The sequence below is a fragment of the Lygodium microphyllum genome, chromosome 21 (assembly GCF_053477565.2).
Source record: "Lygodium microphyllum isolate KBCC chromosome 21, Lygodium_microphyllum_v1.1.10, whole genome shotgun sequence".
Lineage (NCBI taxonomy): Eukaryota > Viridiplantae > Streptophyta > Polypodiopsida > Schizaeales > Lygodiaceae > Lygodium > Lygodium microphyllum.
In genome coordinates this window covers 126,339,682-126,365,314 of record NC_141155.1, presented here as the reverse complement: position 1 = coordinate 126,365,314, position 25,633 = coordinate 126,339,682, and the positions used below count along the sequence as shown (strand labels likewise).

Below are 25,633 nucleotides of genomic sequence, written 5' to 3'. Positions count from 1 at the left end.
GTGATCTTTTTTAAGGTCTACTTGCTCTATGCTACTAGCATCTCGTATTATTGTTTCTTCCATGATGGGGTTCATCTTGTCATTAATGTAGGATATGTCCATTAGCTCACAAGTATCCTTTCCTATAGTGGCTCAAAACCTACCTCTAGCGCTTTGTGGAAGTCTCTTGGCATGTCCTTTAGTGATTGTTCCTTCTCCATCATGGAGGTCTAGTTCCCTACTATAGTGACATGGTGGTAGACAAAGTGTCTCTAGCATATTCTCTTGTCTAATTGCACAGGTGCTTGGCCAACTTGGCCTATAGCAGTTGATTGATTCCCCAAGTGTAATTAGTCTGATTGGGTAACTGAATTTGACTAGTTGAGTGGATCTCAAGTCATGGTGTAAAACACTTCTAGATTGGCACGAATCTTAGGATATAGCTCAATCATCCTTACAGCAATCAACGGATCAATTGGTCAAGGCTTGGCTATTAAGTCCAGGTTGAGTAATCCTATCAAATCCTCAAGTAGTTGAGAGTCAAGAAGATAGTCTTAAGGGGTTGACTTTAGGCTCTTGAGAGGTCCATTGTGATCAACTAGTCAAGTCATGTTTGTAGACTTTAACTATTCGAGGGCTTGAGTGATCTTAAGTATTAGTGCCTTGACTAGTCAAGGATCAAGTGTTATAGGGAATCCTAAAGAAGCAAAGCTTGGCTTGATATCCTTGGCCCGATCGCACTGCCTCGATGTCCATCATTAGCGGAGTTTGGGTCTTGTCTACGTTGGCTTGATAGCCTCACGAGGTTGAGATCTTTCTATGTTGTGGTGTTACTTACATTGGGGTGTTGCCCACATTGGCTTCCTTTTTAGTGTTGTGATGATGTAACCTACATTGGGGTGTTGTGAAGCTTGATTATTTGGTTGTTCACTTTGGATTAGTTGTGCAATGGTTCAAAATTCATTTTCTACATCATGAGCATAAGAGGTAACAATAGTCAAGTGAAGAAGGTTTAAGATCGTTGAGCTTTGCTTGGATGCTAGATTTAGCTAATCACGCATAGCATCAAGGTGAAATTGAGAAGGAATGTGCCTTTACCTTCTTCTTGGAATTTGTGCCAAGTGGTAGGATAGTCACCGCTATGACAAAGAATGTTTTACAAACGTGAAGCTTTAAGTAATTATCCTTTTGGGAAAAGATTATTTGTCAAAACGATTATCTTGTTGGCTCAACCAAGCTAAAATAAAATTAACATTATTTTCTTAATTAAATTATAAACTTGATTAAGACTTATGCCTAATTTTCTAGCCCTTCTTGCCTTGTTGTGCATCAAAGATGTTTCAAAGGATGCAAGCAATGTAGGCGTTCTTGGATTGTGATACTTGATTTTGATGCTCTTGCTCTTGAAGTACTTTGATAACTTTCAATGGATTGGGTTGGAGAAGTCCGATGTGGTGTTGGAGTAAGATCTTAGGAAGGAGAGATTTCATGTTGATATTTTCTAATGATATTATCCATAATTCAAGGTCTTGAAATTTTAGAGTTAATTGTGAACATTTCTTTGTAATAGGAACATACCCTCAAAAAATACTATTTTTGAAATCAATTAGCTAGGTTGCTAGCCAAAGTGCTCCAAAATCTTAAAAATATTTTTAGTACCACTTTCTAGAGTTGCACTGGCCTTTGTATTCGTATATCTTGAAATTGATGACTTAAGTAAACAAAAAAATCACGAACACTTGCTTGCATTCGAAATCATCTAGAATTATCCTGTGTGGACCAATTCTATGTGTCTAACTGGGTGGAGCTTCATAGAGAACCATATGGCAAAAAAATTGTTATGCTTAACTTCTTCCTCAAGGTACTTATTTGGAGATGTTTAAAGTTTCTGCACACCTCGGTACGGAAATTCAAACTTCCTACAAATGCAGATTTTTATTTTGGTTACGTTTGTTGTTCAATAATGTGAGATGCACACGTAGTGGAAAGTGAATTTGATACCTTTGTACACATGAATAGTTGTTTGAAAATTGAGTATAAAGAACTTCTTTTACATTGCTTTACATTCAACATGTTTTTGGTTCCTTAACATTCGCAACATGGTTTGTCAAATGTGCATTGATTGCTTGGCAGGTTGTTTGTATGGCTCCGCGAACGAGGAGTCAGGCCTCATCGCGTGCGCAGTCCTTCGCGGGTACTTCGACCATGCGTGTGAAGAAAAGGGTAAGTTTCCTTGTTTCTTTTGGAATATGGATTGCGTGCAGCAGTTTCTCTAGATTGTTTCAATTTGTGTTATTTTCAAATTGTGTTCTTTTCAGGTTTCATCGTCTTGTCGTCGGGTGCATAGAGATGATCACGAGGACATTGCATCCGAGACACATGATGACGTTGACCTCTCCAGTCCCTCGGTAAGAGTATGTTTATTGGATAGATGCTATGAAAGTGTGATTTTTTATTATTATAGAATTTTCAATAATGTAAGATAGAAGCGGCACTCACTGCACATGTATGTGTATGTAGGGTCATGCACCCTATGTGGACGTTGCTCTACCCGACGGCACTATGGCTCGCCAGTGTTGTGCGTACATCCTGTGTCCAAAGCGCCATGTCAATATTGTGAAGAGGGCACGGATGGTGGAGCATCTAAGAGTTGAGCATGGCCTTAAGTGCGACATTCCACATAGGAAGACAGGTCGCCCGACTGATACATCGCATGCCCGCACCACTGTCGATGCGTGGCAACGAAAGACAGAGGCACGGTTTAGCGATGTAGAGAGAAAGCTAGAGTTGGCTAGGAGAAAGTATGAGAGAGGCCAGTATGCTCAAGCCCAGCAGTTGTGGGACCTACTTGAGGAGACAGAGCGCACCATGACAAATGAGGAATACGTCCAAGCATTTGTGAGAAGAGCATTGGACAAATACGATTCAAAGAGAGAGCATCGTGTCCAGTGCACGAAAAGGCGCATTGCCGAGGGGTATGGAGCACATGTAAGTATCTAGTCTCTTTCTCTTCCATGAGTATTGTGATTTTAAAAAAAAACTTGAATGGATTATCTCACACGGATTATGTAATATGTATTGTCTCTTTTTTCTTGCATGAATAGTGTCTAGTCTCTTTTTTCTTGCATGAATAGTGTAAGGTTTTGTTGAAACTCTGAATATAACATATTCTCACGTATGTGTGTTTGTGAATAACTTCCCTGTCTCAGAGGCGGCCTCGCACATAGGAGAGGGCACAGGGTGAGACTGTGGAGGCGACTCACGATGAGGGTAATGCCATTAGTCCTCATCGTGAGTTGCAAATGGTTGAACATTACCCTAAGACAAATTTGGATGGCTTACCTGAGGATGGGCCCCCCCGCGCCACTGAGGATGTTGGATCGCAGGTTAGTGGTGACACATGTGTTGCTTATTCAGTCGAAATTGTCTAATGCTTTTTGGCATCATGTTGCATTTTATTGATTGCATTGCGTTATGAAAATATAACACATGGCATTGTAGGATGAGGGGAAGCGGTACACAGCATGCCTCTTGTCATCGCGACCCTCCCCTATCACTGTCTCTTCCCCTCTTGAGCCGATGAGCCCCCTCCCCCATTGTGTGTTCACGATTGGGGGTAGTACCATTGATGTGATCATGGATGGATCCCCCACAAAGACAAGGGAGCAAAAGAGTGCCACTTCAAGGTGCGTACCTAGTAGGTGTGTTGCTTACAATGGCATAAGTTTGTTGTTTTGTAATCAGTTTTGATTTTTTTGTATTTCAGGTTGGATCATGGTGTGCGCACCGAGTTTGTAGCTTGTGTGTCAAAGCTTCGTGTGGACATTGACAGTCCCTTGATAGCTGCATTGGTTAGTGCAGAAGAGGCGAGTACCAAGACTATGAATTTATTTGCCATGTAAGTAAGGGTTTAGGCATACTGCAATGTTTTTGGCTTTAGGCTTTGAAAGTTTACGTTACTAAATGATGTTTCCTTCCATAGTTGGATGGAGTACATGCTTCCAAGAGAGCACGTTTTCGATGTTTGCTTTGTTGATTCTCTTTGGTATCCATATCTGAACATGATTGAGGAAAAGGACGAGGATGTGGCATTACATAACTACTTTGATGGCGTTGACCCTACACGAGCAATATTTATCTTCTTGCCGGTGGTCTTGAGGTATGCATTGATGCTATGCATTCTACTTTAGGAAGTGTCTAATTGCCACCATGGCTCATGTGATTGAAATGCTTTCCTATTTCTTAAGGGTTGCAATGTGCTTTTATGTTTACATGACTCAATTAACTACGTATGAGCTTAGGGCTTGCATATTGCACTTGCTTGTGCATGGCACGGTTGGTTTCATAAGTGTTCAGAGTTTGCAATATTAAAATATGTCTCAATTGCAGAGGGCATTGGAGTCTATACGTGGTTTATAATCCACGTGTCAAAAGAGTGGATCGACTACCCAGCGATCGAGGTGCCATCATGTACCTTGACTCGTTGGAATGCAAGGATGCCATGGAGTGTCTACGAACTGTGAAGAGGTACCTTCAACCCTATACACATCCATGTAGCATGCATTATTGTCATGGATGAATATTTTCTCTAATATGTCTGCATGCCAGGGCCATCAACGCCTTGTCAAAGCGATGTCTAGACCCAGAGAGCTTCAAGACATTATCTGCCATTGATGAGATGAAGCTGATCCATATAAAGGTATTGCAACTAGAGCGTGGCATAAATCTCTTTTGCATAAAGCTCGCTAACATTGTTTGTTGCTTTACTTTTCGCTAACCCATTGTCTTATGGTTTCATTTGCAGGCCCCCCGTCAAACAAATGCGATTGATTGTGGGTTTTATGTGATGGCATTCATGAAGGCCTTTATTGACGGTGGTGTGGTGGGGAAGCCAACAAGGAACTGGGTATGCATAACTTTTACTTTTTATAGATATTTTTGTTTGGATTTGTAGCTTGCCTTGCTTAGTTGCATTAGCCTTTGCTCATTGCAGTTAAGGAGGACATGGTTCGATAGTACGTATGTAGCCAAGATCAGAGAGGACCTTCACAAGTGGTCTCTTGATGTGCTTGCAAAGTGATGTCTATTGTGATGGATAATTATGCTAGGTTTGACATTGCCCACCTTGCCATTGCCTCCCTCTTGTGGCCTGGACTTACAGTAAAAATGTGTATCTATGGAACATCTGGATAAAAATGATTTATTTGGTTTTTGATAGTATAAACATTTTCATTGGATCATGGATCATTGCTCAATTATAAAATTGTAATTAATTTTAGTGTTAAGTAGTAACTAGTAATAATAGTCTATTGGTTTTAGTGTGATTTGGTAGCAATAGTGTAGTTACACTAGGTTGTAATTTGTATTAATTCAATAATTACTAGTTTTTGGTAATAATTTAGCAATAGTCATTTCAACCTTTAAGAGTCGTTGCTCCTTGAATGGGCAGCAATGCTATTTGTTGTTGCCTTAGGCAAGGAAGACTGCGGTTTTGTGGTTGTGAATTGACACTAGCGCATAGGGTGGGATAAAGAAAGAAGTTGGACAAAACACTATATCTTGCCTTGAATGTCCACAATCGGTGCATGAGTCACTTCATAAGGAGCCATGACACTTCATAGGGCGCACAATTTTGGATGTGATGAAAGCACACACGTATATCAAGTGAGAACTGATAATAAACCCTTCATGACAAAGAACTATATGCAATTATATGTATGTGGATTACTTGAACTAGGGTGGGCACCATCCCAAATGTGGTGGAGCCATAATCACCGCATAATTTAAATCATGAGTGTGTCAAGCACAAAGTTGGTTCCTAAATGCAAAAATCATACTTGTTGGCATGGATTGCCAATGAAAGGGTTCTGTATTGTTATTAAGGAAGGGCTTAATGACCCCCAAAAATCGATTTGAGTTAAACACAAGTTAAAAAACTTAATATTGTGCTATGAAATATAAATACAAGTGTAGTTAACATACAACGTTCATTCTTTATGGATAAGGAAAAAAATGTAGTTAGGGTTGCCAAAATCCAAAAGGAGTTAAAATAATTTGTTAATTCAAGTATGGGTTAATAGCATAAAAATATGGTTGAGTTTAACCAAATAACTTTACTTTTTTTAAAACATGATTAAAATCATTGTTGGAAAATGAAAATAAATGATTAAATAATTAAAATGAGTGTTGTGAAAACAACCCAAAAACAAGCTAATTTAAATACAATATTTATCATGTGAGCCCCTAAAAGAACTAAAGCCATGCTTAATATTACATCATGCAACATATTATTATAGTAAAGAATATTCAAGCAATCCAATAGTGAATCTTGAAAATTAGGGTGCATTGCAATAGAGGCCAAAGTATGGCATATCATTGTTGTTGACTTAATTAAACTATGCCTATGGAATGCACATATAATCAATTATTAGTACGCATTTTAAGTACTACAAAGTGCAAGTCCATAAATTAAAATTTGTCATTTTATAATGAACAATGAAATATCTCGTGTGTTGCAACATGTGGATGTAAGGATAGCATCAATGAATCAAAAAGATGAAAATGGACATTAATTTGATGAGAATGATTACAAACTTCTATATCATGCATAATGATGATCATTTTTGGAGCATATTTCCACTAGAATCTTAAGCACGAGTGTTGATTTATATTTGAAGCATATATGCCACAATTGTACCGTGCTAACTTTGTTGGTAATTCAATTTATCTTCTATTGAGATAATCCAAGGCACCAAGTTATTTTGGCCAACATCCTTGAGAATGAACTTTGCTTTTAAAACCACTTTAAAAGTTGTCACATGCACGCCCTTTGTTTCTTCATAACTAAACAAGCCAAGTAGCAGCATTCTTATAAAGTAACTCAAGCAACATGATGTTGGGGAAAATAATGTTGACATTCAATTATTTAAATAGAGCCCATACATTGGTTGAGCCAACATCGAAAGATTTGGTGTTTGATGCGATATGTATCAATTGGCTCCCTGGTTGTTGAAACTTTACCACAATCTATGGTAGGTATTCTATTTTACATTATGTATGCTACAAATGGGTTATTTCCTTCATAAAGTATTGTATTTTACATTATGTATGCTACAAATGGGTTGTTTCCTTCATAACTCAAGGATAAAACTCCTGCATGACTTCCTTATCCACTACTTTTGTGCCTTCCATGGCAATATGTGAAGCTAACATGAAATAACCAATTTAGACTCCTTATTTATTTCTACTAATGGGGATTATAGAGTTTGCAACCTCATTTGGAACTACTGGTACATTCCTATATGCAAGTAAACAATGCTAATAAAAACTATTATTGCACCTCAATTCTTGGGGTGATTCAACTAGGTAACTAGACACCAAGTTGCACGCCAACTAGGTAACTAAACACATGCCATGCCGAAAATTATGTGTTGTTCTATTCGTTATACACGAGTCATAAAAACAAAATATGCGATGAATTAGGCAATGTAAGAGTATGATCCACATAGCAAGGTTTACTCAAAAGCCTATACAACATGTGTATCAAGTACTATACAAATTCCAAAGAGAGTCTTGCACTGCATCATCCTCGAGGGTGTGCTGCTCATGAGTACAATACCAACATCCTGAGTCTAGAAGCCAACACATGTGTCACCACTGACCCATTGGGAAATGAGAGAGTGAACTGGCGCTCCTCATTCTCACCGCTGTATGCACAATCAGAAATAGTGCAGATGCCCCTGTAACTCTCGTCATAGAGGCGCACCATCCTGCCAATCAAGATAGACATCGCTGTATGTGGTACGTACCGTAAGGTAAGGGGAAGCAATGCATGGCAAGTGTGACATGAAAAAACAACCGAAGGGTCCACCAAGAATGTTTTGGTGCAGCAGTGAGGACAATATATGCGTGGTTTTGCATTGAATCTAACGTGGCCCCTTCCTCGTTGATGCTTGCGTCTCAATACACCTGTGGTGTGGGGATGCTTCGGTTGCGAGGAGGATCCGCACTCCTCGTCTGGTCGAGGATGGTCACTCTTGCCATGTCCCAAGCGTGTCTGTGTGACATTTGCCTGGACTTGATAGATCCCACCCTTCATAGGCATATCAATCTCATGTGGGGCAAACATGCGAACAAGAGACTCCCTTGCACTTTGCAATTGGCGCATACAAACTTCCCTCTATGTTGAGGTATAGGAAGAAACCTCAACCTCAATGCGTTTGAGGAGCCCTCTGAAGTCCTCAATAGAGGACACAAGATCCTCTTTCTGCACACATCCATCGGTGCATGGTCTCTCTAATACTAGATTTTCATCACCATAAGGACTATGCGGTGTGCCATCAAAGGCCCGTGCACTGTCGATGATGGGTAGAACCTCATGAAGGTGAGGAAAATAGCTCCTCAAGATGAGCCGCAAGCCATAGAGATTTTTACAATCTGCAACCCAATCAGCACAATCACAATAGTTTGCTTGCACACTTACATTATACCATTTGTCTTGTTGTGTTGCACTTGCCATTTTGAAGAGCATGGTTCCCTCATGAATGACTTGAAGAGACAAGGGATCGACCTTGAACCGTTGGAGTATCCTCTCCCCTGCTGCCAATCTAGCTGTGTGGCTCTTGCTCGACCCATAGACTTTGAAGCGCCTAGAGTCAACTGCGAGAAAATAGTCCCTTTCAAGAACATAATTTATCACACCAAAATGATAAACAACATTCCAACTCAAAATCAAGCACATTACCTATCTCTTGCTTTTGTTTGAAGAACTCAAGTGCGGTTCCACCCATTCTCGATCCTGATGATGAGTTGCCAACAAGGGCGTGCAATAGATCCAATATAGACCTGTTGATCTTGGCATCAAGTAGAGTGTACTTGATGTACTGCCATAGTCTCTCAATTAGATTGGTGGTGTCAACATTACCATGCGGAAACATGCGACCAAACTTGGGCCATCTTGTACGCCATATACAATCTCTTCCACACCATCCATTTTTAATGTATCGTACCACTTTTGGATGAGAGGAGTAGCGGTGCAATAGCTGTTGAAACAGCTCGTCAAATTGCAATTCTGTTGGACATTGCATGAGATTGGACAAGGATGCGAATACCTGATCACGCTCATCCGATGGAACCTTCATCCACGAGCACATGGGACATTAATCACTACCAAGCTCATTGAAACACATGAAAGGTAGTTCTTAAGATCAAAACAATCATAGCAATGTGTACCTGTGGGAGAAGATTCTCAACCCAAGCCTTCTTTGTATGGAACCAACAAAGAATAATATGACATGCAACTTGGTGTCTAGTGCCATCGAGATAGTTGGAGGTCCAGCAATGAGGATCATCGAAGACAACCTTTGAGAGTGCCTCCAACTCTTGTTGAGACTTATCGATGACAAGTGCCGAAGGGCGAATGTCCCCCATTCTAGAGAGAACTATTTTCATTGTGATCTCCAAAGCGATGACCTCTTGGTTCAACCCATTGTCACATGCGCACAACATAAACCAAATAGGAATGCCCATTCCATGTTGGTTTGGTAGAACCGCTGCATAGAGAGGAAGGCCAAACACATTGGTCTTAAACGTGCTATCAATCGCCCAAGCACTGTTCTTCGAGAACCTCTTGCTCATTTCTAGCATCCATTCATCTTGGACAACCAATATGAATGGTCTATCCTTGTCCTCTTTTGCATGTGGATTATATGGTTGGCAATATAGCACCTAAAGGACCCAAGATTAATTTATCAAATAGATGTACTAATCACTATAACATATAAATATCGACAGAAATATGACAAGTACCTTGTTTTGGTCTCGTAGACGAATTGCTTCCAAGTACATCGCCGTCCAATCATCCTTAGAAAGTTTGCCTGCAATATACCAATAGCATTGATGCTCAAGGTAGCACAAGACCATTGAACAATAACTTAAAAGATGAGAACATACCTTCATTTCGCATTTGGTAAGATAGTGTTTGCACCTCTTTTGGAATCATGAAGAACCTATACGTTACACGATCTAATGGAGAGGCATTTTTGAAATGAAATTGCTCTTTTGTCAAGCTCATCTTGGCGACGTGGCGGCATGTCCCCACATCAAATAGATCGTCCTTGCAGCAATCAACTACACATGGATGCACTGGCAAGTGATACAAATCACTGCGAGAACCGGGTGTATGGCCCTCGTGTAGAGCATGTACTCGTAGAGTAACCTTGTGGAGACCATCTTTATACTCGATTTGCACCTTGAATGGGCAACCACATTTCTTCGAGGTTCTCAATCTGCGAATTTGGGAGCCTTTGCGAGTTGCGCTGCCACCACGATGACATGCATATTCCACTATTGTCTTCCCTAAACCATGCGTTTTGGTTGAGCGAACCTTGACTAGCTTGGCTTTGTGTTGAACCATGATCTCTTGAAGTTGGCACTCCATAAGAGATATGTCTGAGGTAAGCTCCAAGATAGGTACTTTTCCGTCAAACCCATGGGGCTTTGTGGATGCCTTGCAAGTACAAGCACCGATGAGCTCTTTCACATAAGCGAGAGGGATGCCATGCTTTCTCATATCCATACACCAATTGGATTTGATGGAGTCCACTGTGGCATTAATGCTTGCGTGAGCACCTGTAATCCTATTTATGTGATTTGCAAGGAAAATACTCTCCCATTCCTCTATACATGCAATGTGCAATGATGGCTCCGATTTAAGGGCTAGCACAACTTGTCCATCATCGTTTCTTCCCATGCAAAGACTTTCTTTGATCCTTCTCCACTTCTTCAGGTCTAATAGCTCCCTTTTGTCGTATTGCTTGAGCACCCCCAAAGTGATGGCTTTTTCTCCGTTCAAATCACTTATCATCAATCCATAGCTCTCCCTGTCGAATGAGAAGTACTTTGATGAGGTGAAATTAAATGTGCTTTGTGCAATGCCGCTGCTTTCTTGTATTGTTGAATCATTGCCTTTCGCAAAGAAGTCAATCATCTCAACCGCATCACTTGCTGATTCATCCGATGTTTCTTCATCGGTATCGACTTCCTCAAACTCAGGATGACTCTCCATAATCCACCGTCGTTGACTATATGTTCACTTTAATATGAAGCACGTGGTATAATTCTGCATGCAAAAGGTAACATACATTTTTTACACATTTACACATCAGCAACAGAATAAAGATCAATATGTAATGACAAATCAGAATACATCTGTCAACATACAATAACAAATCAATATAGACAATGGTGTTGAAGGAGGGCAGTACGATTCTGACTACAAAAACAAGATACCTGCGACTATTGACAAACTAGTGACCAACATCAATGGCTTTTCAAACTTTGAGATCGAATACAACGTATATCGTTGGCATGCAGAATATCTCTGGGGGAGCATTTTCGCATAATACAGAGTGGCGTTTTTCAACTGACAGTTTTGCGCGGGTCTGTGGCGAAAAGGTGGCCAGGTTTACTGTTCTGGCTGGGTTTACTTTTGGTCCACTTTCAAAATCGCCACTCCCCACGCGCGCAAATATCTTGTGTGACTTCCCGCCATCACCCCTAAGGCGTGGACCATATTTTCGCCGGCGCTCCATTACTCCCATCACGCAATGCCCCTGTCCCATGTCCGGCGAATATACCGGGCCCCATCCACATGCAGGTTGACTCGTCAAATCGACCGAAGGCCACCCTTTTCCGACGGGCCAGCCCCATCCCCCCCCCCCGAACCGGGTTTACAATATGGGGCCGGGTTTACTTTTTAGGCGGGGTTTACTTTCTTGGCGGGGTTCAGGGTCGTGGACCGGGTTTACCCTGGGCGAAAAAGTAGGGGCCAGATCCTCCCCGCGATCCACGGGCCCCCCTCGCCGTCGATCCCAACTCTCAGGACCCCGTGGCACCGCCCCCTGCCCTTCCCCACTCTGTCTTCTCTGTACGTGCAAATTTGCATCCATGCAATGCAGACAAGCTCAAGCTCAAGCTCAAGCTCTCTCTCTCTCTCTCTCTCTCTCTCTCTCTCTCTCTCTCTCTACATGCAAGTTTGCAGCCATGATCTGCGGCTAGCTCATGTCCCATTTCTTCTTCGTCTTCTTACTACTCCACCTCTTCTTGCTCCTCCACCGAGCTTCGCTCCCCCAGAATCCTGTGTTGCCTCAAAAGCGACTACTCCATCGAGAATGGATCCTGCTCCCACAAACTGTCCTTGGAGTACCTTGATGGCGACCGCATTGCCGACCTGGTAGCCAATTCAGGCGAGTGATTGGATGCGCACCAAGTTACCATCTACACTCGAGGTATCTTGGATGGCCTAGCTTACCTCCATCAGAGTGGGATTATTTACTGTGACATCAAATGCAAAACATCCTGATTGGATCATCCACAGGCCACATCCCTACAGCATGGCCTTGAGCGCAATACCAAGAGAGCATGCCAACTCCTCTTAATTGGAAAGGGGATTGCATTCAAAAGGAACCATGTCCTGCTGAGTTTTGAGCTTCAGGTCCATGTACACGTCTGGTTATGGCGTGGTGCAGATCCTACTGTACGCAGAAGTTCAGGAACCTAGGCCTCTTGGCCTCTCCTCGTCTTCGGCCATGCTCTGGAGTTGTAGAAGCACGACAGCAGACCAAGGTAGATAAACCTGCATCATGACCCCCAATTGCATCAATAATACACTGATAGTGCCCAATGGTGTTTTTACCAATCAGGGTTAGTTTGGACAACGAGTCATGAGGTGGTATGTGGCATGTTCAAGAAAAGAACACAGGCAGAGGTGGATCTTTGAGAAGTTTACTTCTTGATCATGCGTTTTCTGTCTGGTGATCCATGTTGTGAGACATGTGCCCAGCTCCAGCCTCCTAGATGAGCTTTCTGAGCACAATCTTCTCCCTGGGCGCTACCATGCATGGTACTCACATCGGGCAAGCGCATGCAGTCATGGAGACAGTGCAGATGACCAGATTTCTGTGCCTCTAAGCTATCCACAGTTACTCAGAAGGTGGGCATATCACTACATCAACTGGTTTTTGTAGCTTTGCTTTGGGTTGTCAACATGGGTTTGATACTTCAATTTGACATGTTTTTGTTGGTCTTTCCATATGATGCACGAAATCCAACAGCGGTTGATGCACATTAGTGGGGATTGGAACGATGCCACTAAGGAGTGTTCTCTTAAATTCCCTTTTTTTTGTTGTTTTTGGGGGTTTTTTCAGTATTAATAAAGAGAGCTAAGAGCTTGCTTAGAAAACACTATGTACACGCATCGCTGTAAGACAAATGACAAGTAAGCATTTTGGTCTTCTGGTGTTTGTGGTCCTTGTCTGCTGCAAAGCATTGCTTTTCAAAATTTTGTTTGGCTGACTACAATCTTGTTTCTTCAAGGTGATCAATGTAAGAAAAGTAGGGTGGGTCTCTCTAGAAACCAGTAGCTCAGGACTCAGACCCCTGGCTTAACTTTAGTTGTGTTCATAGCATGTAAAACTATTGCTTTACCACTTTATCACTTGATCAATGTAGTTTCAACATACATGATGCCCTTTTTATTGTATTTGAGCAGGTAAATTGAAGGTGGGACACCACCATTTCTTTAGAAGATGGATTATCTCTATCAAGCTGTATATTGCAAAGGGGACTACAAGTGTTTGTGTATAATCTATGATCAATAGTAGAAAAGGAATAAGGCATAAAAACATTGGGACTACAACTCTGTGTATAATTTATGATCAGCAATAGAAAATGAATAAACTATAAAGACATTAATCTAGCAAGAATACTATTGTTTATTTCTCTAGCCATGCTACACTTGACCTTTGCTTAGAATGTATTGGTAGTTGCATGAGAGAGAGAGAGAGAGAGAGAGAGAGAGAGAGAGAGAGAGAGAGAGAGAGAGAGAGAGAGGGGGGAGGATGATGCTTTTGAGATATGGATGATTGAAAAAGGCAATAGCCCTCTTTCTATTTTATTTTGTTTGGATTTAGGCTCCTTGGTAAGGCACACCAGATTTGTGCATTTCGGGTTCATTTCCCCTTGAGTTTTACTTACCGTATCTCCATTGTTCCATTAAGTTTTTATTGTCCTTTCCACTAAATAGCAACTCTACTTTTATTTTGTTAGAGCAGGTTGCTAAAGTATTGAGATTATATTTGCTTTGGATCTATTTTGTTGTCAAGGAGTACCCCTTGAGCTCTCTCCCTCATACTATCATAGGGAAGTCTTTAAAGGAAGTGTCCTTTTAATGACCTTGATAACTAAAAAGAAGTAAAGAAAGACTCTTTTTTATTTTACATTGCTAATTGAAAAGAAGTAAAGGCTTTACTTTGGAAGAAACAAGTTGAGGTCTTGCTCTTCCTATTGTATGTAAAGAGAACCCAACTACTCTTCCAAAGGACAAACAACAAGATGCAAAAAGTAATTTGGTAGGAAAGGCAATAACAAAAACTTATAATAGAAAGATGACACTACTAAATGGTTGAGTGATTGTGTGGCTTCTTTATACTTGATAGTCAAAGTGAAAAGTCAAACTGAATTTTGGTTATTGTCAACCCATCTTTGGTTAAAGATTGGTTTCAAATTTTATGGATGCTTCCTTTTGAAGATTCAAAGTGCAAAATAACCATTTTATATCATTTTGGTTGTATGTTCTATACACAGAAATTGTCACTTTTTTATTTGCTTAGAGCTAATGAGATTTTGAGACAAAGTTATCGCATTTTAATGGGTGATCATTTCTTTATTCTATGGCTACCAAAGAGAGTCTAGATGGATCAAGTTCTTGATGAAGTTTTTAGGCTACTTAAGCAAGTAATTCAATGTTGCATGTGATTTATTTTTGTTGTAAAAGAAACTACAATTCATGATTTCATATTTCTCATTGAACATTTTCAAACCCTTTAATAAGCTTGTACACTACTTAGTAGCCATACTAAATAAGTGTGTTGGGTTTGGATTCTCTACAGTTTACATTTCTATTTCCTTACTTCTCAACCCTTAAACGACTAATTTTTGAAAAGGAGTTGTGATAAATCAAAACAAGTTGTCTGCTTTGTTTCCTCATTTAAGGACAATGTCATATATGCTATGAGTAAATCAAGGAGGGTGCAGTGCTGAAGTGTAATGTTTGCCTTGCCATCCAAGTCATTATGCATGCAAACATACCCTCTATAGACTCTCTCAAGTAGAAATGGCTCACTTCTATTATTCACTTACTTTGTTTTAAATGTGTATAAACAATGGATAAAGGCTTCAAGTACTTCCTTACATATGGTGGGTCTATGTAAGAGAGTTGGTGAAGTGTAGTATGCTCAATTATGATATGAATTTCTTAATATATGTGTATTGATTATATGGTAGATTGCTTTGGTTTGGTGCATAGTTGAAGAAAGAGTCGATGGATGCGTTTGCAATTATTTACATGTGTACGATGATGTGTGGTCACCAAGGATTTGGTATGAAGTTTGACCACATAAAAGGCCTCAAGATTGGATTATTGCTCTTGGAGAGGGTAGGAGATTGCAATTTGGCAATGGCCATATAGTATAGCTAGATGTATTCCAACCTAGGCTAGGGAGAATCATGGGCATATAGGCTAAAGAGATCGTGTCACCATTTTTAGATGTGAAATTGCAATTTGAAGGCATTTTGGACATCTTAGGCCCTTTATTTTTACCTCAGCACTATTCTTAACTAAATAGTTAGTTATTTTGGACATATCTAAACATGATGTCTGTGTGTGTGTGGGGGCGGGGGGTGTTCACATGCACATGTATGTACACACATAAAATATATGTGCCTACTTGTGATGGGCACAAATATATATATATATATATATATATATATAAGGTTTTCTAGATATGAATGATTTGTTATTATAGTGTGTAACTATTAAACACTATAGGTTAGGATTAGCTAAAGGATGCATTTAAGCTATGGATGTGTCTAAGGATGTGATATAAAAGGATTTATCATGTGAAGGTTTCACAAAAATAAAGATATAGAAAGCATGAATGTGCAAAGGGAAGCAACCACATGATAGCATGGTTGCTCCTTTGTTCACCAAAATGCAAAGTGAGCAATGCATAAACTTGTGAGCTTCGTAATCATACCAACCACACGAAGTGTGGTAGTAGGCATCATTGCCAACCATGCCACCTAGTATTTATTAAGCCTAAATCTCAATTTGGTTATCCTCATATTTTATACTTCAAAGGAGGAGGATGCTAAGGGAAGAAAAACAATGCTTCAACTTATCTGAGCATGATTATCAAGAAAATTTGTTATAACTATGCCATTAAACATCTTATGATGGCTCCAAACAAGGCAAGTAAATATTTACTTTTTAGGCACATCTAGAAGCATAGTAAACAACATAAGCACCAATTTTTAGGTTCTTTCTAGTTTAGTGTGAGCTCAATGTTGTTGACTTGTAGGGGTGTGGAGAGAGAGTGAGAGTAAACAATTCACAACTAAGATCATTATTAAAACTCCATAGTGATCAAAGAAAACCCAAGCCATTTTTTGGCAAGATCTATTCACATCTACTTTTAAAGATTCAATAATATTGCCTACCTTACATCAATATCATTTAAACTAAATTGTCTTGTTCTTAAAATCCTTCTAGGTCCATAAGCAAGAATCCCATTTTGAGAGAGAGAGAGAGAGAGAGAGAGAGAGAGAGAGAGAGAGAGAGAGAGAGAGAGAGAGAGAGAGAGAGAGAGAGAGAGAGAGAGAGAGAGAGAGAGAGAGAGTCATGCAAGCAATTCATAATTAAGAACATCATAAAACTTCATCATGACTAGAGAAATAATCAAAAGCCACCACTTTTGGCAAGATTTATTTACAATTATTCTAAAAAATGAAATGGCATTACCTATCTTACATCAACATCTTTTCTATAAATTGTAATGTTCTCAAAATCCTTCTAGGCCCATAAGCGAGAATTCCATTGTGTATGTGTGTGTAGTGAATGAGGGTGTGTGCACACTTTCAAAATTCTTAGATTAGTTTAGAAATTTAAATTAAAGCATTACTTAGATTCCACATTTTTTACCACAAAGAAACTTGGAAAACAAGCTTCGTTCTTATTTTATGGCACATTCAAGAGCCTTTTTATGCATTTGGCAATGAAAAGAGTGCAAATAGTCCACATTTAAGGGGCATGACATCATCAAACACATTGCACTAGCCCCTAACTAGATATGTATCATGCAAATGGCCAAATGGTAAGTTTATACACATCAAAGTACAATACTATACATGTTAACCTAATGCCTTTTTGAATCCACATGATCCTCTATCCATTAATAATGCTATTGTTTAGCTGTTGCAAATGATGGGGTGTATATTTTGAAGCATAGGCGATGGATTTGAACACCTTTTGCATGTCATGCAAAATATTAAATATTTCTAGAGTGTTTGACTAAAAAATTGTCTAGTAATTGATGAATATGGACACTACTTGAAACTTCTCAAGATATCTAAAGTGGGACTAGTTTAAACTTGACTCTACTAGAGTAAGAAATGGTAAAGGGCAAATTAATAAACAATAGAATAAATAAATGATATCTATGTTTGACTTAAGTATACTTTTTAGTTGAAACCACCATGTCTTTAGGGAAAGTACATATATCTCACAAAATTTAAGGAAATATTGTTGGCTTAAATCCATATGCAATTCAAAGCCTTTCTATATTGCTAGATTTGTGTGAAACCTTTAAGATATTGTTAAGCATAGAGTCTTGTCATCTGATATACTAAAAGATTTGAACTAGAAACCATTTATAAAGTAGGGGCTTCATCATGTTTGCATTTCTAGTCGATGTAGTAAGGATTGCTAACACTTATTGTGCATTCCTGAGACAATCATTTGACGCAGTGCAAAGGCAAGAAGGCGTCTATTTTTAGGCTTTGAGGGAGAGCTGAAATGCTTTCTTTAAGAAAAATCAATCTAGAGTATGGGAGTAACTACATTACTCATTGAAAATAACAAGCCTTCAATAAAAGTAGCTTGGTTGCATTGAAAATGCTCCACTCACTTGAGAAATACTCACTACATTCAACCTTGCAAACCCTTACTAAAATTACAAAGTATTATACAAACTACAACGTTGTCCAAATATCAAACCTCACACATAATCAAAAGAGGTATTGCACCCAATTATGGTTGGAATGACATTGACCACAAATTCTATATTCATATTAGGAGGCAATCCTTGGTTGGTTAGAACATTATTTACATTAAATCCCACATTTAATGTTGGTAACCAACCCTCAAGTTCATGTTCTACCACCACATATACTTTACTTTGTGCCCACCACCACATATACTCTACTTTGTGCCAAATGTAGGGGATTGGGAAGAGGATAAGAGTTTTCCATTTTGAACCCAAGAAAAGCATATTCTTCCTAGTAGACAACCCCCATACTAGATGTGTAGATCATGTCATAGTTAATCCCAAAGAAGGATATTGAAATCAACCCTTCTTTAGGATAACATTACTACAAATTGTTAGCCAATAAGTTGCATAGAATGATTGAGCACACTTCTTGAATTCATTGATTCCATGTAGCCCCTTTGCTTTATCTTGGATTCTAAAATTGTTAACCAATAAGCATCATAGGATGATTGAGCACACTTTCTTGAATTCATTGACTCCATTGAGCATATTTGTAGGGTCTTGAATCATCATCATAATTATCATTATCATCATCACACCTTTGTCTCTTTTTTCCCCTTCCTTTGGTGAAAACCATGTGGTGTTTGAAAGCTGGCGCATATGCAATAGTGACACCATGCTTATGCTGATCCAGTTGACTATCTCCCAAAGGGGGAAAATGAGTACTTGAGTAGTTTGACATTTGGCATGACAATTTCTGTGCATTTAATGAGTCAATTTTAACAACCCATTTTGGATAGGTTAACGAGCAAAAAGATAAGGTTTAAACAAATAGTAAGTTTAGCCTTTCAAAATTTGAAGTCAAATGGTAAACTTTAAGTGTTAAGGGGTGTAAAAAGTGACATGCACAAATTCCTTGGCATCCTCAAAATTTTTAGAGCCTTAACCCCCATTTTCTATGTGGTGAGAGCCCTTAGCCTTTAGTAGATAGCACATCTCTCAAGGGTGCCACATAGGTGCCCTAAAGATGCTTCAATTGGATGGAAAGTGAGTAAGGTCAAAAGCCAAATTTTCAAAAGTTCAAGAAAGATATTAGATTGTTACAAGTAGATGATGCTAATAAAATAAACCCATGCAATGCGGAACTTGCATCATTAAAAAGTAACCCTAGCATGATTTGCATGCTTGCCTTCGTGTACAAGGAACAACCATGAACACCTTGCTTTATTTCACCACTCAAAATCATGAGTCAAGGCATAGGTGAATGAATATGGTGGAGAACTCCATTCATGGGAAAGATTATTGGTTGCATTTGTTTGATTCATGTGCCGAAACGACATAACCATATGTAAAAAATGACAATTGTAGTTATTTGATGTGCATTTGGTGAATTCATGTGGCGAAAGGGTGCAATCACATGCCACAAAAGTGAAAGATCTAATTATGGATATGCAAAGTCCTTAATTTTACAGGCACACTAGTAGTCTAATGGATTAACCATTTGTCACAATTTAAACTTGTGAAATGCTCTAGTACCACGAATGTGCAACAATCTCCTTTACAACTTGATAATCTCATGCCATATACTAAGCACATGTACATAATCTTACTAAGAGATTATTACTACAAACATATAATTCAGAACATACATGACAACACGAGATCCATGCATGGAGCACATGCTACTTGAAATATCTTAGCAAAATATTGTAGCATGTCCGAAATGCTTTTGGCATGAGCCTATACAACCAAGTGTAGCCATAGCTTTGACACCATATATATATATATATATATATATATGTATGCATGTATGTATGTGTGTGTGTGTGTGTGTGGAGAGAGAGAGAGAGAGAGAGAGAGAGAGAGAGAGAGAGAGAGAGAGAGAGAGAGAGAGAGAGAGAGAGAGAGAGAGAGAGAGAGAGAGAGAGAGAGAGAGAGAGATTACCATAACTATAACCCAAAGAGTGTAGAAGCAACACATAAGATAGTCATATATCAAAGACTAGTTGAGTTATATATGACATCAACCTATATAGCTCCAACACAATATTCAAAGTTGATCAAGTGTGGAGGAACATAATTGGTTAAGCATTAACAATTGTTGTTTTTCACTCCTTTTGGTGCCTAAGATTGGGGTCAATTGAAATGCTGACATGCATGAGACTTGTTACGTCACACACATGACAAATGTGGAATTTTAGCAAGCAAGATGAACTTATTAGTGCATAAGAGGAATCACACATATGGTAAGATAAAATGCAATGCACGAGGCAAATTTTTGTGAATGGAAGAGGAACATGACAGTTTGTGAGTTTTGATAACATGGAGCCAAGCCCCACCTTGCTCTGATGGGTAGAGGTAACCACCACCTTCCCCCACAAATACATTGTTGCACTCTCAAAGATAAGAGGGGTGGGGTTTGGTATCCGTTGCATGGCCCCCACAAAAGTCTTACGAAAAGAGCACTTTTAGTGTAGGGCTAGTAGGATTAGGGGTCATGTATAAGTCCACCAAGTAGAATTTCGTGTAGATGTCCATCAATTGCAAGAAATGTTTGACATTTTCTCAATGACTCTTTTCATCTCATCTCATTTGAATCCTAGACGCATAGTGGTGCAACTATGCAATTCCCCTACATCAGGTACAATGGGGAGGACACTGAGCTTGCGCGTAGTGTGGGTCTAAGCATTTAGGTTGGTGTGTCATGCTACCAACTCTATGTATGTATAATGTAACCTAGTGCTTTGAGGGTCACGTCTCCTTGGACGATGGCTTGAAGGTTGAGGAAGCCCTGAGAAAGGTTAAAATTAAAAGGTGTAAGTGATCAGATAAGACATTCTGCGGATAATAACAAGATTCAGTTCACGTAAAGAAGCGATCGACGGCGATCTTAACCCGCAGGCAGGCAGGCAGGCAGCCAGCAGTGATGAGTCCGCCATCTAATCTAATCTAATCTAATCTAATTTCAATTTTTGAAAAGGGGGACAAAAGGCCAAAAAACCCTTACGATTTGATGTACGGCTGCCTATCGATTTTATTATTCATTTTCTATTTTCCTGCAAAGCCCCCGATCCGGTCATTTAACAAGTCCTCTCTCTCTCACTCTCTCTCTCTCATATTCATTCATCCATTTTTCCCGTTTTCTATAAAGTCTTGTTTCCTTTCGTCCCCGCCCCCCTCCCCCCCCCTCTCTCTCTCTCTCTCTCTCGTATTCATCCATCCGTCCATTTTTCCCGTTTCCTTCCGTTGTGTCAAGAGTCCTTCAGGTTTGCTTTCCTTGTCGTGGAGCTTCTCCGAGATCCTGCCCCCTCCCCGGCCTCAGACGGAGCTTGCTGACTCTCCAGCACCCGCAGAATATAGAAGACGCAGATCCAACAGCACACCTCACTAAGATCAGCTTGTTTCGACACCATAGCTCCTTCCTCATCGAAGATTAGAGTATCACAACAGTTCTGATTTCCTGCCTGCACAATTAGTGGGCCTTCCTTCCAGAATGTAGCTCAGAAATCGCTGGATGCGTAGCTGAAGAAGGAGATCCGAGTTCTTCTTTGAGGCAGAGAAGGCCGTGAAACAATTTACAAGGAATAGGTGCGGTAACACCAAGGTTATTTGCAGAACAGAAGAGTGCAGGGATTTGTTTTGAAAGAGGTTAGTTCCTCATAAGGCCATAGCGAAGGGAATTCTCGGATTTACAGGATTCCTCTCTGCAATTTAAAAGCAGTTTGACCAAATCTGCAAAGCGTTAACAGGATGTAGTCAGCAGTATGGAGAATGTGGCAAATCTGCAAGGTTAAGTCAGTAGATATGCATTTCGGGCTAAGAACAACAATTGTGCTTAGTTTTTTGGAAATCGTTCAGAAATTTGGAGCTTTCCTCTTGTCATTGCGAGTGTTGCCATTAGGCACCACCTTTTACTAAAATTTATTTACCATTATGGTCGTTAGCATGATGAAATGGAGACCTTGGTCGCAACCTCTGTTGAAAAGATTTCAGGTGAAGCTGAAAGTCCACAGTCTGGAGGGTTTGCAAAATTTACTGGCTGGCAAAAGCGGTGAGTTAGGCATCCAATCCACTTTGATCAGAAGCGGAGAGCTTGGCAAAATGATGATCAGTGTGAAATGGAGAGGATCTAAGAGTTCCTTTAGCACTCCCTTTAGAAGCCTCAAGAGAGTAAAAACCACAGAAAAGTTACTCGAAGACAGTGCCATTGTCAACTGGGAAGAAGAGTTTGAGCATATATGTACTTTAACAGTCTCAAAAGATGGCCAGTTTTTGCCATGGGAGGTCCATTTTGTTATAAGCCAGGTAACTGCACCAGTATCTCATGCAGATTTACTTTGCTCTTTAGGTGGATGTGCTGATCTTTGTATGTGGTTTTGAATCTTGTGGATTGATCTGTTTTGGTTGGGGTTTTCTCCCCACAGGTTGGAGCAAAATCGAAGCTAGTAGTTTTAGGCAGTGCTGTCATGAATCTTTCAGATTTCATAGCAACGACTACTGAACATCAGAACACAAAGTTACGCATTTTGTCTCCGGCTGGAGTGGAAGTGGAGTCAGCACTTGTGGTGAGCATTTTATCATATATGGTCAGTTGTAATTCTTGTCCTTTCGAAATTTGAATTGGTACTGTGTCTAAACTTTGGTGTCTCTCTCTGTTTTAGGTGTCCTTGAGGTGTACAGAGTTGAGGACACGGGAAAATTCAGGGTTTGATTGCTTTGGACCTCTACTATGCACCATGGATGATGAGCAGCTTCTTGGAGAGACAGATAGGAAAAGGTCAGGGAATGTAGCAAGTTTGGCTTCAGTCAATGGGAAAGAGTCCTTCAAAGACTTGGCTGCCACTCAATCTGAGCAGCGGACTCCTAAGAGCGGGCAGAGCTCTGCTGATTCAAGGGAGTCATTTGGGTCAGGCTACTTTGATGACTGGGAGGAAGAAGAGGTCTCTGATGAGGAGGCTCATCACTTTCAGTGTTATGGACCTCTCGCAGGAATGAATCTGGTTGTTGAGGGAGCACTCTCTCAGTGTCCAGAGAAAAGGCACATTAAAGATAACGAATTATATGCTCCAAACAAAGGGGTAGTGGAGGCTGTTCCAAAACCAGGGGAACAATCAATCCTATCTGAAGCAGACCAAAATGCATTGCAGTCCTCAATGCGGAGCATTCTATCTTGGCAGAAAAGAAAGTTAAGTTTCAGATCGCCTCGAGGGAAAAGTGAGCCATTGTTGAACAAAGAATATGGGGAAGATGGAGGGGATGATATCGATTTTGACAGAAGGTTGTCAGGCTCTCCTAATGACCCACTTGCTGCACTGGTATGTATTTCTTTTCGTTTACCTGAATATATATCATGATTTTTTAAGGCAAATCTGTTGGAGAAAAAGTTGTCAGGTATGAGGTTTGTGTTATTTAGTATGCTAGGTAAGGGTTTTCAATTGGATAAAATACACCTTGGTTCTCAAACGAGGTAATCATTTTTCTGTGTAGTGCCAAGCAAGTGATGGTGGCAGTCCATCACCAAAGTTATCATCTGGCTGTGTCCTAGACTTTGGAGAGGAGGATTTTGCTGTTGGGAGTTGGGAGAGGCAAGACTTGATCAGCAGAGATGGCCACCTGAAGCTTTCAGCCAATATCTTTTTCGCAACAATTGACCAACGAAGTGAGAGAGCAGCAGGGGGAAGTGCTTGTACAGCCCTTGTCGCAGTTATAGCTGACTGGCTGCACCAGAATCCCACAAGAATTCCTATAAAGGCAGAGTTTGACACACTCATCAGGGAGGGCTCTGCAGAATGGAGAAAGCTTTGTGATAATCAATGTTACAAAGACCGCTTTCCAGACAAACATTTTGACCTGGACACTGTTCTTCAGGCAAAAATTCGTCCTTTGTTAGCTGCACCAGAGAGGTCTTTTGTGGGCTTCTTTCGTCCTGAAACCATTGGAGACTCTTGTGGGTTTTTGCAAGGTTCAATGTCGTTTGATGAAATTTGGGAGGAGGTAGCTCGTGTGAATCTTGATGGAAGGTTTGAGCCTGCTGTGTATATTGTGAGCTGGAATGATCATTTCTTTGTCTTGAAAGTGGAGAAGGAAGAATGCTATATAATTGACACGCTTGGTGCAAGACTTTATGAGGGGTGCAACCAGGCTTACATACTGCATTTTGGCAGCGAGACTACTCTCTGTCATGTCCCAAAACCAGAGGAGGTAAATGAGGAGGGAGTTTCACTTGAATCTTCATCCCCATCTTCACAAAATGCAGCGTTGTCAAAGCCAGATGTGACTTTGAACTCATCTCCATCTTTACAAGCTCAGGGTGTGGATGCAAGCACCACTCCAGGAGATGTGAAGACAGATCGAGCTGGCCCCGACCAGCAGAGTGAAAACACCAGCGAATACACAGGGAAAGATGCATGCAGAGAGTTTATTAAGGGCTTCTTTGCAGCTCTGCCCTTAAGAGAGCTGGAGATAGACATGAAGAAAGGTCTTCTGGGGAGCATTCCTCTGCATCATCGCTTACAAGTTGAGTTTCATTTCACGATGTTGGGGGATACATTATCAGAGCACCCTGCCAAATGAGGGTCCGAGAATGAGGAGTCATGGTGTGGTTGGGATTTTCTTTGCTTCTGATGCTCTTCTGTACGGGGCCTTGGTTCTAGGACATGAAATTAGTGTCAAGTGATATGTACTTCAATCGGGACTAAATTTGTATGTTGTGGACCCAAGGTTCCGAATGGGTTTGTACATAAGAGCTTGTTGCTTGACTTCAAATAACCGAATTCATGGCGATTGGCTGAAATTTTGGGCTGGGTTTTGATGCCTTAATGAGGTGTTTCAGTTGGATTTGGCTCACAAGCCTTAGCCAGAAACGGTTTCTTTCTTCTAGCGGGAATGAACTGGAAAGATTTTAATGGGCCTCTGTCTCACATAAGAGAGGGTCTTGCTTGCCTTGCCGCTTGCGGTTTGTAACTTAAATACACCGATCTATACGCTTCTGTACCCACGCGACTTACTGCTTTCACGTGCCATTAAGAGAAGATGTAAAACTAGTAAGTAGCATCATGCATGTTGAAACTTGAACCCTCTGTCGGACACTCTTGGTTCCTATTTCTGGACAAAGAGACCACTGGGAGTCCTCTCGTTGACGAAAACGATAGTAAGAGTAGATGACAGGATCTCTTCCTAATAATCCATTTACATATCACAGTTTTGAGTAACCATTGATTGTAAGAGGAGAACGCACTCTCTCCTTACCAATCCATTTACATAATCGGAGTTCTGAAATCGAGTATTGTTGCGTTTCTATCTAGCCACTCACACAAGTAGATGCCCTTGAGCCAATTCAGAACCAGGGGAGAGATCACATAAGCTTCCCCAATTAGAATTTCGTCGCAATGAAACAAGGGCCGGGGGGAGCAAGGCTATTAAGCAAGTGTAGGGCTTTCCGATTGGCTTCAAAATTAATAAACAAATGAAGAATGGCTTTGGTATACTTGCCGGATTTTAGGTTGGATGGAAGAAGACCAAATCCTGGTAAATTTATAATCCCATTGATG

The 25,633-nt window shown here is 40.3% G+C and overlaps 2 protein-coding genes across 2 annotated transcripts; one reads left to right on the top strand and one right to left on the bottom strand.

Annotated features, from left to right (window-relative positions):
- Nucleotides 1-7,521: 7,521 nt before the first annotated feature.
- On the bottom strand, nt 7,522-11,044 carry LOC148018527 (uncharacterized). The gene is made up of 8 exons (XM_087661580.1): nt 9,931-11,044; nt 9,787-9,854; nt 9,211-9,705; nt 8,723-9,113; nt 8,183-8,637; nt 7,948-8,071; nt 7,684-7,748; nt 7,522-7,578 (listed from the first exon to the last, which is right to left on the bottom strand). The coding sequence occupies exons 1-8, from the start codon at nt 11,042-11,044 to the stop codon at nt 7,522-7,524; spliced, it is 2,769 nt and encodes a 922-aa protein (XP_087517706.1).
- A 10,226-nt stretch (nt 11,045-21,270) lies between these two features.
- LOC148018526 (uncharacterized) lies at nt 21,271-25,079 on the top strand. The gene is made up of 4 exons (XM_087661895.1): nt 21,271-22,388; nt 22,508-22,648; nt 22,745-23,398; nt 23,571-25,079. The coding sequence occupies exons 1-4, from the start codon at nt 22,017-22,019 to the stop codon at nt 24,654-24,656; spliced, it is 2,253 nt and encodes a 750-aa protein (XP_087518021.1). The 5' UTR covers nt 21,271-22,016; the 3' UTR covers nt 24,657-25,079.
- Nucleotides 25,080-25,633: the final 554 nt, after the last annotated feature.

What these genes read in the sequence shown, in the direction of transcription:
- LOC148018527 (XM_087661580.1), bottom strand. Translation starts at nt 11,044, where the DNA reads ATGGAGAGTCATCCTGAGTTTGAGGAAGTCGATACCGATGAAGAAACA. An exon ending in TTACCAAATGCGAAATGAAG is followed by an intron (nt 9,855 to 9,930) that starts GTATGTTCTCAT and finishes GGTATATTGCAG; the next exon opens with GCAAACTTTCTAAGGATGAT. An exon ending in GAAGCATCCCCACACCACAG is followed by an intron (nt 7,749 to 7,947) that starts GTGTATTGAGAC and finishes CTTGATTGGCAG; the next exon opens with GATGGTGCGCCTCTATGACG.
- LOC148018526 (XM_087661895.1), top strand. Translation starts at nt 22,017, where the DNA reads ATGGTCGTTAGCATGATGAAATGGAGACCTTGGTCGCAACCTCTGTTG. An exon ending in AAGTGGAGTCAGCACTTGTG is followed by an intron (nt 22,649 to 22,744) that starts GTGAGCATTTTA and finishes TCTCTGTTTTAG; the next exon opens with GTGTCCTTGAGGTGTACAGA. An exon ending in ATGACCCACTTGCTGCACTG is followed by an intron (nt 23,399 to 23,570) that starts GTATGTATTTCT and finishes TTTTCTGTGTAG; the next exon opens with TGCCAAGCAAGTGATGGTGG.